Below are 13,597 nucleotides of genomic sequence, written 5' to 3' on the forward strand. Positions count from 1 at the left end.
ATTTGCTGCATGTACTTAATGATACAATTTCCCTGTTGAAACTTTAGAATACAAAACTAATAAAAAATATAAAGAAGACAGAAAGATGGTTGTCAAAGGAAAAGAAGCCAAAGCAGGAAATGATTGTGCTACAGTCTTGGAAGTTTTCAGATAAATATAAGTTATGCCAGGAACCAGCATGTACTGAAGACATGAAAATAAATGAAGTGTGCAGAACTATTCATATGGACAGAAGCGAAAGGCTCCTTGGCTAGCATAGGTCTGCAAGAGCACAATTTCAGATTTCAGTTGGTTGGGGGTGGTGGGTGGTGGGAATTAGCATGTTTTGAATACCAGTTTTCAATACACTCAGTGTTAAAGTGTGTTAAAGTAGCATATTTTAAAAGTATTTGCTGTGTGGTTTTGAAACCTGTATGTCATAATAACCTGAGATACAGATAGTCTTACTAAAATATGGAGTAACTACCCTCTCATTAAATGGTACTCTGAGCTGTTGTTTGAGCTGTGTCCCAGACTAAATTATTAATAACTTCGCAGCTATAGGGCATATGCAAGTAATTCAGCAGAAACTCGAAAACATCTTTCAGAATTGGCCAGATTTCAGCTTTAGTGACACAGCTGTGACTTGAGAGCAAAAGGGAACTACAAGAACCATAAACAAGAACTAAAACAAAAAATTCAGATAACTGAAAGAAAACAGCTGCTGATTCAGTTACAATGCTTTTTGGAAGTTGTTCGTCTCCTGCACGCTCATTTGCATCTTCCTTTGGTCTCTTACCAATATAATATTTATAAGACCAGAAAATTCCCGCAGGTTAATGCAGTTTTTCTGTCTGTCTAATTATTGGCATACAATTACTCTCTAATTACATCTATGTATTTATTTAAAATATTTCTAACACGTCTTTCCCTACAAACTTTGCGTAATGTGGTTGATAGTATACTATTAAACCTCTCCACATGATAAATAGGTAACACAACTTTAACACCATCTACATCATTAAAATATCCGCAAATTGCCATATAAAGACATCAAAATGAAAACCAGCAGAAAACTCTTTAAAACAGAATGGTTTTAACAGGTCTCCTAAAAAACCAGCAGGGAAGAAATAGTCTTCACCTCCAGGGGTAGCCCATTCCAGAGCATCTGGGAAGCCACAAAAAAGCCTGAGATGGGCTTTTGCTGTCCAGCCTTCTTTGTGGGAAGGCAACAAGAGCTTGAGATGAGGAGCGTCGCTGGTACACGGATTCAACAGGCAGAGGATTTTATTATGTACTTCATTGGTTACTACTGTTTAGCTTTGTTTTCTATGTTTTCAAGTGTTATCCTAATAGTATCTAATAAAGTTTCAGTGTTAACAGTCCCAACACTGTCTCTATGGTTAACACAGTTCCTTTCTTGTATTTTTCAGATATTTTGACATGCCTGACGCACAGTTTGGTGTCCAGGCAAATCAGCCATCCCCAGTTCCATCACAGGAGTCACAGTTTCCTTTTGCTATCTCAATGGATTCAATATCTACAGCTACATTGCCATCATCATTCAGAAAGGTAAGTGGAAACTAAACACACTTAAAAGTCAGTGACATGGTGTTAAAGATGGGACTCTGTCCTGCATGGTGCATAAGAAGAGCCACATAGAATGTGGAAATTTTGGTCAGAAACAAAGAAGCCATATATCAAGGTTCTGTGCATGCATTTTCACCTCAAAGCATGTGGATCCATAAAATATGTATAAGGTACAGAAATAGAAAGAGTAGGCTTACTATAGGTAGTGGTTTGTTTTTTTAAGTTCAGGTACCTTTATTGACATAACAACTATAGGTACAGAAACAATTTAGCTTTAGAAGTGGATCATCCAATTTTAAAACAAATGCCTTAGTACACAGATTTCTCTCAAAAGTTATGCTTTTACTGATTAGGCTAAGATGGGATAAATTATATTAACTCAAGCCTCAGGCCAAGATCAGTGAAACTAAATTAACCTGATTTTGTCTGCTAGGCTAAACAGAATTTTGATGAAACTATTCCTTCCGTTCAGTTTCTCCAGCCATATTATTCACCATATTGATATAAGTAGTAAGTCACGCCAGCAAGATAGTATAGAGGAGGATACTAATTGTTTTTTTTTCTAGTGTGAGAACTGTGCTGGCAGACAACATTGAGCAATGCCCTTTCTTGTTGTAACCTATTTTAAAAGCATCTGGCTTTCCCACAAGCAGCAGTAAATCACAGGTTAGAAACTGGCCATTTAGTTTGGTTGGAAAAATGAAATGTAAAGATGAGCCATCTTTGGCAACTTTTTTGGAACCCTAGAAAACAGTTTGCTAAATTTTTTACATCACTTTAATGAAATGAGATATGTGTATAGATATAAAAGTTTCTAATACTGAAACTGCAGAACTCCTGCATTTTTATGGGGATTGTCAAAGGTAGCAATCCTACACCTTGATCCAGTATATAGACCATGCTATAATAGCCCTTCCTTCTCCCTTGAGAGTTCTTCCAAACTCATTACATTCATGGATGGCTCTAAAATCAGATCAGGCTCATGGAAGATTTTCTTTGGGGGGGGAGGGGTTAGTTGGTGATGCAGTCACTAGTTCCATCACTGCCCAGAAGCTGGAGCAGAACACTTCTTCCCTCCTCATTCCCTGGCCATCTTTAAGTGTGTGGCTTGGGTCAGTGTCCTGGGTTAGCTACATTGGGGAAGCCCCGTTGGGAATTGCCACACTGGGGAAATAGGAGATAAGGAATGGTAGCTCCGGGGAGGGTATGGTGATAAATGGTAGAGACTGGGGTGGGTGAGAGGTGGTAGCATCAACGGGGGGCAATGGTATCAGATGGTACCTTTTTTGAATCACCATTGAGTTCATTACTGTTGTATAGAATACATTGGTCTTTTATGCGTGGGTTGAATCTCCCTGCTTGGACCTGGGTTCATCGCACATTAAAGTAGCCCGGATTGGGGGAAACTGTATGCATTGGCTTGAATGATCAGGGATGAAACTGTGTGCTAATTGAACCATGAATACAGAAAAACAGTCTCCCAAGCTCAAATCAAGTCCCACCCCTTTAACCCGTGCAACCCGTGAGAGAAGATTTCCTTCCCCCCAAACCCAACTGCCACATAAAAAAAGCATTTTAAGAACAAAACCCAAAAAGCGGAGCTACCTGAAAGAAGGGGGGGGGGTGGAATCCAAGACTCATTTTTTAAAAAGCCTTTTGCTCAGAAAGAGCTCCGAGGTAGCAGGAAGCACTTTAATCCCCGCCTCTTTACACACTGCTTTGTGACTGGCTGTGTGAGAAGCCAATCTTCTGTTTTCCCTGTTTAACCATTGGCATGCTGCTTTGAGGAGGGGGTTGGAAAAGGGTGGGGCGTGATGGCGCAGGGAAGCTCAACCCGAGAACGGAGTATGCATGCTCTGTGACTCCGGAATGAGCCAGGATGAATGGTTTAATTTGGGCCAGGGATGGGAAAAGCCGGGTTTGTTTTAGTTGAAACAGTGTTGAGCTTCCAAGGAATGAGATATCATGCATACCGAAAAATTTGATCCTGGCTGAAACGGGGGATAAAGGAAGTTAAAGTGACCGTGCATAAAACACCATTGTGTCTTGGCTGGCCTATCCCCCTGAATACCCCCATCACACTTCTTTTTAGGTCATCCAACAGTCTACTTCTCCCAGCACCCATTCCAATGACTGGCCCCAATAGAAGTAGGAGGAGACCCATGTCTGTTTAAGAAGGCAAAAGTTAGGAAACCTGATATTAGCAACCATAACAAACATATGGTAAAAATTAATGTAATACGTATACAGCAACGAGCAGGTTTTAAAACTGCCTCATTGCAATTGTTTAGATCACTGGTTCCCAACCAGGGGTCCACGAGAACTAAACCAGGGGTCCGCAAACAAAGTTATAAACCCATAATAAATTAATATTTACGCGGGCGGCATGGTGGCGGCTCATGGGCACAGAGCGCTGTGGCATGCGGTGGTGACTCACGGGAGCGGCGCGCGACAAGTAAGGAACATGCGGGGGTGGGGAGGCCGGGGGAGGGTGCAAGCGAGCCTCACACAACCACACACAATAGGAGAAACACTCGTCAAACCTTGTTTGATGATAGCTGTCAAAGAGGTTTTAGGGTTGGAAGCAAAAAAGAAAATACAAGAAATATCTCTATCAAACAACACGGTAAAAGCTTGAATTGAAATTATGTCAAAGGACATCGAGGAGCAGCTTGTTTCGAAAATAAAAAATTCGCCATGTTTCGCTTTGCAGTGTGATGAATTGACAGACGTTTCTAATTGCAGTCAGTTGCTCGTATTTGTCCGCTTTTTAGACGACTACAACATTATTAAAGAGGAATTATTGATTTCACGGAAACTGGAAACGACGTCAAAAGGTATCGACGTCATGAATATAATAGCGGAGTATTTTGAGAAACATAGCATTATGTGGGAAAAGCTCGCCGGCTTCTGTACGAATGGCGCTCCAGCCATGTTAGGATCACGCTCCGGTCTAGCAACATTAATAAAACAGAAGAATCCTTCAGCAATAACAACTCATTGTATCATACATTGTCAGGCGTTAGCTTCCAAGACTCTTCCTAAAAGCCTTGTTAATACCATGGAAATGGCCATAAAAGTGGTCAATGTTATTAAAAGCAGCGCCTTAAATACACGCCTTTTTAAAAAAAACTGTGCACTGAAATGGACTTTGATCATGAGACTCTTCTTTTCCACACCAAAGTTCATTGGCTATCGAAAGGCAATATGCTGGGAAGGTTATTTGAACTAAGAAAAGAGGTTGAGCTGTTTCTAGCCGAGAAGAAAATTAAAGATTTACTAGAGCTGTTTTCTGATTTGAAAAGTCAGATGCATTTGGCTTATCTCGTGGATATTTTCTCACATTTGAATAAACTAAACTTACAGTTACAAGGTTCTGGAAACATAAATTTAGCAGGTGTGGGAAACATTTTTACGTTTGAAGATAAACTGCGTGCCTTTATTTGCAAACTTCAGTTATGGGTAGGCGAAAACAATTATTCTGCGTTTGTGACATTAAAAGCACTGGTCGATGATAGTAAAGTTGACATGATCACCGCAAATATACAAGACAACATCAGAAGTCATCTGCAAATGCTGGTCGATGAATTCCACCGTTACTTCCCAGAATATAACCAGACAGAATCAAAAGATACCCAAAAGCTGATTCGCAATCCTTTTGGTATTGCTGTTGAAGAGGTTGCAGAAGAAATCCAGGAAGAGCTCATTGAATTCCAAAATGATAGGCACTGTAAGGATGCGTTTGAATCAGTTTCTCTTGAAGAGTTCTGGTGTAAAAAAGTAATTTCATATCCTACAGTTCGGGGATTCGCCTTGCGATATCTTATGCTCTTCTCCACAACTTATTTATGCGAACAAGGGTTTTCTGCTTTGCTTATAATTAAGAACACAACAAGAAATCGATTGGAAGCAAGTGATGATATTCGTGTAGCTCTGAGCAACAGTATTAGCCCCAGAATTGCCCAGCTTGTAAAAAGGATGCAAGCTCAAAAATCACATTGATTTACAATTAAAAGTTCTCTATTATAAAAAATATATTCAAATATTATTCTAAGTTTAATGTTTAACTTTCTGTTATGATTAAAGTTTATTTTCAAATTCTCGGAATTTTTATTTTGAACCTTGGGGTCCCTGCACCGAACAAAAAAGTCCTAGTGGTCCCTGGTCAAAAAAAGGTTGGGAACCACTGGTTTAGATCAATGAGGCAGTTGACAGCTCCCAGGAGTGAGCCTCTAAATGTTTGTGATTTGGCATTTAGCTGTGATGTGTTTGCATGGTTCTTTGCTGACCACATTTCTCAGATCCACTCTCCCTTAGACGCTGAGTTAATTGGTACCCAATCAGTAGCGGTATCTGTAGCACTCTGATGATAATGCAAATAGGGATGCAATAATGGGATTTAATAGTACTCACTACTTTATAAATTCAACATTACACTTTGTTTAAATGTAAGAAGGGTATTTATTGTTTTTCTGTACTTGAGCATGATATCCACTTTCAGTCTAATCCTGTGCTGAAGTGATAAAGATCGTGGAGTCATCTTTCATAATGCTGTACTTGTAGCTGGTTGATAGTTTCCTGGGGTAGACAAGTCAATACAACCTCTGACTTCTATTCATCTTCGCTAGGACTGTTCTTCTTGCTATGCTGTATGTCTTCCTTCTAGAGCAGGGGTGGGGAACCTTTTTCCTGCCAAGGGCCATTTGCACATTTATGACATCATTCAGGGGCCATACCAGGTGTAGATCTCCTGGTGGGGGGGAAGAGGCTAGGGTTGCCAGGTCTCCAGCCACCACCTGGAGGTTGGCAGCCCCAGGGGAGGCCACACAGAGAAGGCCTGCAGGGTGCCCCCACTCCCCCTCCCAGGCGGAAGGGCAGCCAGCAGTGGGCCCGAGCAAACGAAGTGCCAGGGGGGCGCAGCCCACAGTCGATCTGCAAGGGAGGAATGAAAACAGAGAAAGAGGAGGAGGGAGGGAGAAAGGGAGAAAGAAATGGAGAGAGAGGGAGAAAGAAAGAGAAGGACGAAGGGAGACAAAGAAAAGGACGGAGGGAGACAAAGAAAGAGACAGAAAAAGAGGGAGAAAGAGAGGGAGAGAAAGGAGAAAGAGTGACAGAAAAAGAGGAAGAAAAGAGAGAAAAGCCTTCCCCCCCCTCACACACACACACGCGCACGCTGGCCCCGCGCAACCGGGCCCCAGCCTCCCCTGCACACACACACACACACACACACACACACACGGCGGCGCACAGAGCCACTCGTGACCGGGCCCAGTCTCCATGCCCTCTCCTCCCCAGAGTCCACAAAAGGGCCCCCCTGAAGCCCGATCGGCTCCTGCATGCATGCTCTGCCGCCGGGATCCACCAGCCTCTTTCCCCCTCCCTCTCGCTGCTCAACAGCCGACAGTCGGCGAGAGGAGGTCCCCCCCAAAAAAAGGGCGCCGCGGCACCGCTGTAAGCCATGGCACCAAGAACACTTTCTGGGAGGGCCACCCTGCGCCCCGCCTCTGCAGCAGGGCCCCGGAGCTCCCGAGGGCCACAAAAAATGTCCTCGGGGGCCGCATACGGCCCCCGGGCCTGAGGTTCTCCACCCCTGTTCTAGAGTGTAGTGTTTGGCCTTAAGCTTCTCGTACCTCCCAGCAGAATCTTGTAATGCATCTACTAGTTGCTCATCTCTTCCATCCATAGGTAATGAGAATAGGAGCTGCCCTTCCCTGGTGTGTCTCCATCAGGGTTTCTTATTATTTGGTGGTAAATTATGCTGTAAGGTAGCAGACTTCTAAGGCTATTGTGTCCACTGCAGCAATAAAAATGGGCCAGGTCTGTTGTGCCCTTCCTGGTGAGACATCTGATTCTACTTGGATAAATGTTATCTCTTCTTCTCATACACCTGAATTTGATTATGACACAGAGCTTTAATTGCAACTGGCATTTTATCAGGAACAGTGCAAGGACAGCAAAAGCCAGTAAATTGACTTCTGCAAAACCAACATGGTTGCTGCAACATTGCTTATCTTGAGCAGCACTTGCTATTCCTGTTACACAATAAATTAGTTCATTACCATTTATCTGCCTGATACACTGAGAACTAATGCACTACCTATGATTCAGAATGATTCAGTAGACGTTCCCAGCCGTAACTGTTTAAACCCTGTGTTTATTCCTGGATTAAGTCATCAAATCCCATGGCTTGGCGTACCAAGCTTAAGGTTGCCAACCCTAGGAAGATTCCCAGAGATTTGGGGGTGGAGCTTGGAGAGGCTGGAGTTTGGGGAAAGGAGCAACCTCAGTGGGGTATAATGCCACAGAGTGCATCCTCCAAAGCTGCCATTTTCTCCATGGGAACTGATCTCTGCAGTTTGAAGATGAGATCCCAAAAAGGCCCCACCATGAGGCTGTCCACCCCATGCTGATAATAGCAAGTTATACTCAGTGGCTGACTGGCCAGGGTGTCAGCTTGCCCAGTGGCAAGTGGGCCCTGTGGGCCCCTGATGAAGTGGGGCCCCCTTAAACATCAGACAACATAACAAGGCATATGATAACCTTTATGAACTTTATAAAGTCACCTGCACACTATCAGTTACTCAAGTCCAATCTGAGAGGACTCCAATCTGAGAGAAGTCATCTGCACACTATCAGTTACTCAAGTCCAATCTGAGAGGACATTTTCAAAGCTAAAGATCATAAAGACAAGGCTAAGAAATTCACTGTCTGAGGAGAACATGGAATCATACATGTTGCTATCCATTGAAAAGGAATTGTTAGATGAATTGGATTGCAGAAGCAATTATTGACAGATTTGCACAATCATCTAGTGAATTCAAACTATTGCTCTTAATATACTGGACTGCATGAAATATGCTTTTGAACTACCTATTAATGTGTAAAATGTTCAGTACAAGCAAACTATTTTAAAATATCCACCATTTATTTAAAATTAAAAATAATAATTTAAAAATTCAATTATAACAATCTGTATCTACATTTAGTATCTACAGTATACTGCCAGGTATATGTACAATATATGTGTACTGTAATTACTAAAAATATACATTTATTTCACAAAAATATTAATTGTACCTTTTTCCCACTTATGTATTTTTTGAAAACTTTATGTATTTCTTATAAAAATTAAGTGATAGCCTTATAGTTGTGGGTGGGCCCCCTTTGTCTCCTGGCAACCAATATGTTAGACCCAGTACGCCACTGGTTATACTTCTCTGTTCCAGTATTTTTCTCCTCCAACCAACACCACATCTCAGGTGCCTGAAATTTTCACATTGATGTTGCATCACTGTCTCAGACTGTATAATGGATCAGGTTACGAAAGCTGGGATATGCCTAGTTTTTCCTTTTCCTCTACTTCCCTTATTCAGTAAATTGCTAAGTGATATCACTTCTCTCTGTATAATACTGCAAACCGGTGATCCTTCCTCTCAACTGCTGCTGAAAATAGTGTTTCACATTTGATTGTCTGCCACCTTGACTATTATTTTCTCTGTCATTCCATTGTCCCACTTCAATTCTCTCACCTCTATCCAGAAATCTACCACAAAAAATCATTCACTCATTGCTCAGACGACATGTTTTCTCTTAAAGCCCGATACTGGGCAGTAGCTTCTTGTGATGACCTCACTAAACTATGCAGAAGTTGTCAGGAACCATCACATTTAGACTGAATACTGGAACAAGCAGCTGTAGATTCTTGCTCCCTGACCCAGCCTTTTCCCCCACAGCAGCTTCAATTGTCACTTACTGCAGGAAGGCCTTACGCCTCCTGGCTGTGTCTTAAAATGGCATGATAGGGCAGTCCTCTAAACCCATTTTATTGTGTCTTGGCAAAGATAATGGTGCATTCATTGAAGCAGATGGGTCTGAGGAAAGAGCAAGAGCTGCTTAAGGCATTGTGCAATCTACAGCCATCTCTTTATCTTGCTTCATTTCCTGTTCATCAGAATGTTAAGTAGTTCGTCAACATTCCATAAATTTTGTTGAACATCTGCATTAATACCCTGTCAGTGCCAAGGTGATTCTGTTTGCCTCTGAAAAACAATTGCTGAGTGCAATAAATATTGCTACAAACAGGCATTTTCTTATTATACAAAATTACTCCCCCCCTCAAATATGGTTTTCAAAACTAACGGCCCATTCCTGAGAGCTGCATTGGCCATGGACTGTGCCATGGCACCTCCAAAGAGGTTTCGCTGCTGCAGCAAGGGGAAATAGGGCTTTAAAAAAAATAGAACTTGGGGGGGGAGCCCTATTGAAAACAGCGATGCTGCGCCAGCAAAAAGCTGGTGCAGCAACGCTGTTTTTTAAGGGGGTGTTCCCGGGCTAAAAGGGGTTAGGAGGCTGTCTACCAGCAGCTGTGCCCCCGGGATGCCCCGGGAACGCCTCCTGGATGATGGTGCGAGGACTTGCGCCAGCAGGACTCCGGCAGGAAGCCAAGCTGGCATCCGAGGGTCACATTGCCGCACCTAGCCCCAGGCTAGCTTGAACATGTCATATCTCAGAAACTAAGCAGAGTTGGCCCTGGTTAGTATTTACATGGGTGACCTCCAAGGAATGATGTGTAGGCAGGTAATAGCAAACCACCTCTTAATGCAGGGATGGGGAACCTCAGGCCTGGGTGCCGTATGCGGCCCCCGAGGACATTTTTTGTGGAGGGGAGGAAGGCTTTTCTCTCTCCCTCTCTTTCTGTCTCCTTTCTTTGTCTGTCTCCTTCCTTCCTTTTCTTTCTCCCCCTCTTTCCATTTCTTTCTCTTTCTCTCCCTTTCCCTCTTTCTCTGTTTTCCTTCCTTGCCGATCGACCGTGGGCTGTGCCTCCCTGGCGCCTCGTTTGCTTGGGCCCACTGCTGGCTGCCCTCCCGCCTGGGGGGGGGAGGACAGGGGGAGCCCTCCAGGCCTTCTCTGCGTGGCCTCCCCTGGGGTTGCCAACCTCCAGGTGGTGGCCGGGGACCAGGCAACCCTAGCCTCTTCCCCCCACCGGGAGATCTACACCTGGTATGGCCCCCGAATGATGTTATAAATGTGCAAATGGCCCTTGGCAGGAAAAAGGTTCCCCACCCATGTCTTAATGTCTCTTGCCTTGAAAGAGGTCCAACAACAGGGCATAGAGGCCAAGGCCCTGATGTTGCACTGGGATTCAGAAGTTGACTGCCTCTGAATGTGGAGGTTCCCTTTAGTCACCATGGCTGGTAGCTAGGGTTGCCAGATCCCTGTTTGCCACTGGCGGGAGGTTTTTGGGGCGGAGCCTGAGAAGGGCGGGGTTTGGGGAGGGGAGGGACTTGAATGCCATCGAGTCCAATTGCCAAAGCGGCCATTTTCTCCAGGTGAACTGATCTCTATCGGCTGGAGATCAGTTGTAATAGCAGGACATCTCCAGCTACCGTAGTACCTGGAGGTTGGCAACCCTACTGGTAGCCACTGATACAGTTATCCTCCATTAATCTGTCTTTTAAAGCTGTTTATGCCTGTGGCAGCCAAAAAAGAGGAAGAAACAACAAGAAGACCCAACAAGAGATGGAGTGATTCTATAAAGGAAGCCACGGCCCTCAATTTGCAAGATCTGAGCAAGGCTGTTAAGGATAGGATGTTTTGCAGGACATTGATTCATAGGGTTACCATGAGTCGGAAGCGACTTGATGACACTTAACACACACATGCCTGTGGCCATCACTGCATCCTCTGGCAGCGAATTCCACATTTTGATCACTGTGTAAAGAAGTATTTCCTTTTGTCCATGCTAGCTTGGAAAGAAGGCGGCTGAGGGGAGACATGATAGAGGTCTATAAAATTATGCATGGTTTGGAGAGAGTGGACAGGGAGAGGTTTTTCTCCCTCTCCCATAATACTAGAACACGGGGTCATCTGCTAAAGCTGGAGGGTGAGAGACTAAAAACAGATAAAAGGAAGTATTTTTTCACACAACGCATAGTTAAATTGTGGAACTCCCTGCCCCAGGATGTGGTGATGGCTGCCAGCTTGGAGGGCTTTAAGAGGGGAGTGGACATATTCATGGAGGAGAGGGATATTCATGGCTGTTAGTTAGAATGGATACTAGTCATGCTGCATACCTATTTTCTCTAGTATCAGAGGAGCATGCCTATTATTTGGGTGCGGGGGAACACAGGCAGGATGGTGCTGCTGCACTCGTCTTGCTAGTGGCTTCCTACAGGCACCTGGTTGGCCACTGTGTGAACAGACTGCTGGACTTGATGGGCCTTGGTCTGATCCAGCAGGGCCTTTCTTATGTTAATCTACTGCCCATCAGCTTCATAGGATATCTTCAAGTTCAAGTATTTTGGGAGACGGAGAAAAATTTCTCTTTGTCAACTCTCTGCTCCATGCATTATTTTAAAAACCTCTAACATATCCCCCCTCTTAGTTGTCTTTCCTAAACTGAAAAGTCCCAGACTGTTCAGCCTTTCCTTATAGTGAAGGTGCTCCAACCCACCCCCATCACTCTTCTGTACTTTTTCCTGCTCTGCGATGTTGTTTTGGAGGTATGGTGACCAGAACTGTACACAGTATTCCAAATGAGGCTACACCATAGATCTATACAGGGACATTTTAATATTGGCTGTTTTATTTTCAATCCCTTTCCTAATAATTCCTAATATAGAGTTTCCCTTTTTTACGGCTGCAGCACACTGGATCGACATTTTCATTGAGCTATTTACTACAACCACAAGATCTTTTCCTCTCTCAGTCTCAGCAAGTTCAGACCCCATTAGCCTATACCTGAAATTGGGATTTTTGGTCCCAATGTGCATCACCTTACACTCACCAACACTGAACTTCATTTGCCACGTTGTTGCCCACTCACTCATTTTATGAAGATCTTCCCAGAGCTCTTCACAATCATCCTTGATTTTTACCATCCTGAATAATTTTGTGTCATCCGCAAGTGTGAACACTGCACTACTCACCCATAGTTCCAGATCTTATATGAACAAATTAAATAGTACTGGCCCCAATACAGATCCTTGTGGGACCGCACTGCTTACTTCCTCCATTGTTAGAACTGTCTGTTTATTCCTAATCTTTGCTTCCTGCAGTTTAACCAGTTTTTAATCCATAAGAGAACTCGTCCTCTTATCCCATGACTGCTAAGTTTACTCAGGAGTCTTTAATTAGGTACCTTACCAAAAGCCTTTTGAAAGTCCAAGTATATAATGTCTACTGGGTCACCATTATCTACATGCTTGTTCACGTTCTCGAAAAAACTCCAAAAGGGGGATGAGGTGGGACTTCCCTTAGCAAAAGCCATACTGATTTTCCCTCAGCATGCTTTGTCCTCTATGAGTCTCATAATTCTAACTTGGATTACAGTTTCTTTTAATTTGCCTGGGACAAATATTGGCTGACTGGACTGTAATTTCTTGGTTCCCCTCTGGACCCCTTTTTAAAAACTGGAGTAACATTTGCTACTCTCCAATCTTCTGGTACAGCAGCTGAATTTAGTGATAGTTTACATAGACAGGTTAGTAGATCAACTATCTCACATTTGAGTTCCCTAAGAACTCTCAGGTGTATGACGTTAGAACCTGGAGACCTTTCGGTTTTTAATTTCCCCAGCAAGTCTAGAACTAGAGGTGTGCAAAAAACAAACAAACAAACAAAAAAACATTTTTTTTCCCAGATCGGGTATATTAGACCTGGAAAATATTGGTATTCCTGATATTCCCAAATTCAAATCCTGATGTGGTATTTGGATACGGGGTTTGAGGGGGGACAGATTTTTCAGGTCCGTTATTCCCTGTGGGGAAATTTTCACGGGGGGTGTGTGTGTGTTTTTGAAGGTACATGCACCAAAATTGCAGCAGAGCTGCTGGTGACTGTCCTTTAAACAACCCCAAAATTTCAAGTAGAATGGACCATAAGAGCCATGTTGAATCTAAGTCCAGCATTCTACTCACACACTGACCAACCAGCTATCTCCTGGAAGCCCACAAACAGGAAGACTGTAACAGCAGTCTGTGCTCCCCAGTAACTGATTTAAAGAGGCATACTACCCCCGGTACTGGAG

General features: G+C 43.5%; 1 protein-coding gene across 1 annotated transcript in view; it reads left to right on the forward strand.

The window, feature by feature from the left end:
- Nucleotides 1-1,421: 1,421 nt before the first annotated feature.
- The window catches only part of CRYBG1 (crystallin beta-gamma domain containing 1), a 78,728-nt gene continuing 66,552 nt past the window's right edge, over nt 1,422-13,597 (forward strand). The window contains exon 1 of the mRNA XM_056856677.1: nt 1,422-1,551. Coding sequence (XP_056712655.1) covers nt 1,423-1,551 — 129 coding nt within the window. The 5' untranslated portion in view covers nt 1,422. The remainder of the gene's footprint in view (nt 1,552-13,597) is intronic.

The sequence above is a fragment of the Euleptes europaea genome, chromosome 10 (assembly GCF_029931775.1).
Source record: "Euleptes europaea isolate rEulEur1 chromosome 10, rEulEur1.hap1, whole genome shotgun sequence".
Classification (NCBI taxonomy): domain Eukaryota; kingdom Metazoa; phylum Chordata; class Lepidosauria; order Squamata; family Sphaerodactylidae; genus Euleptes; species Euleptes europaea.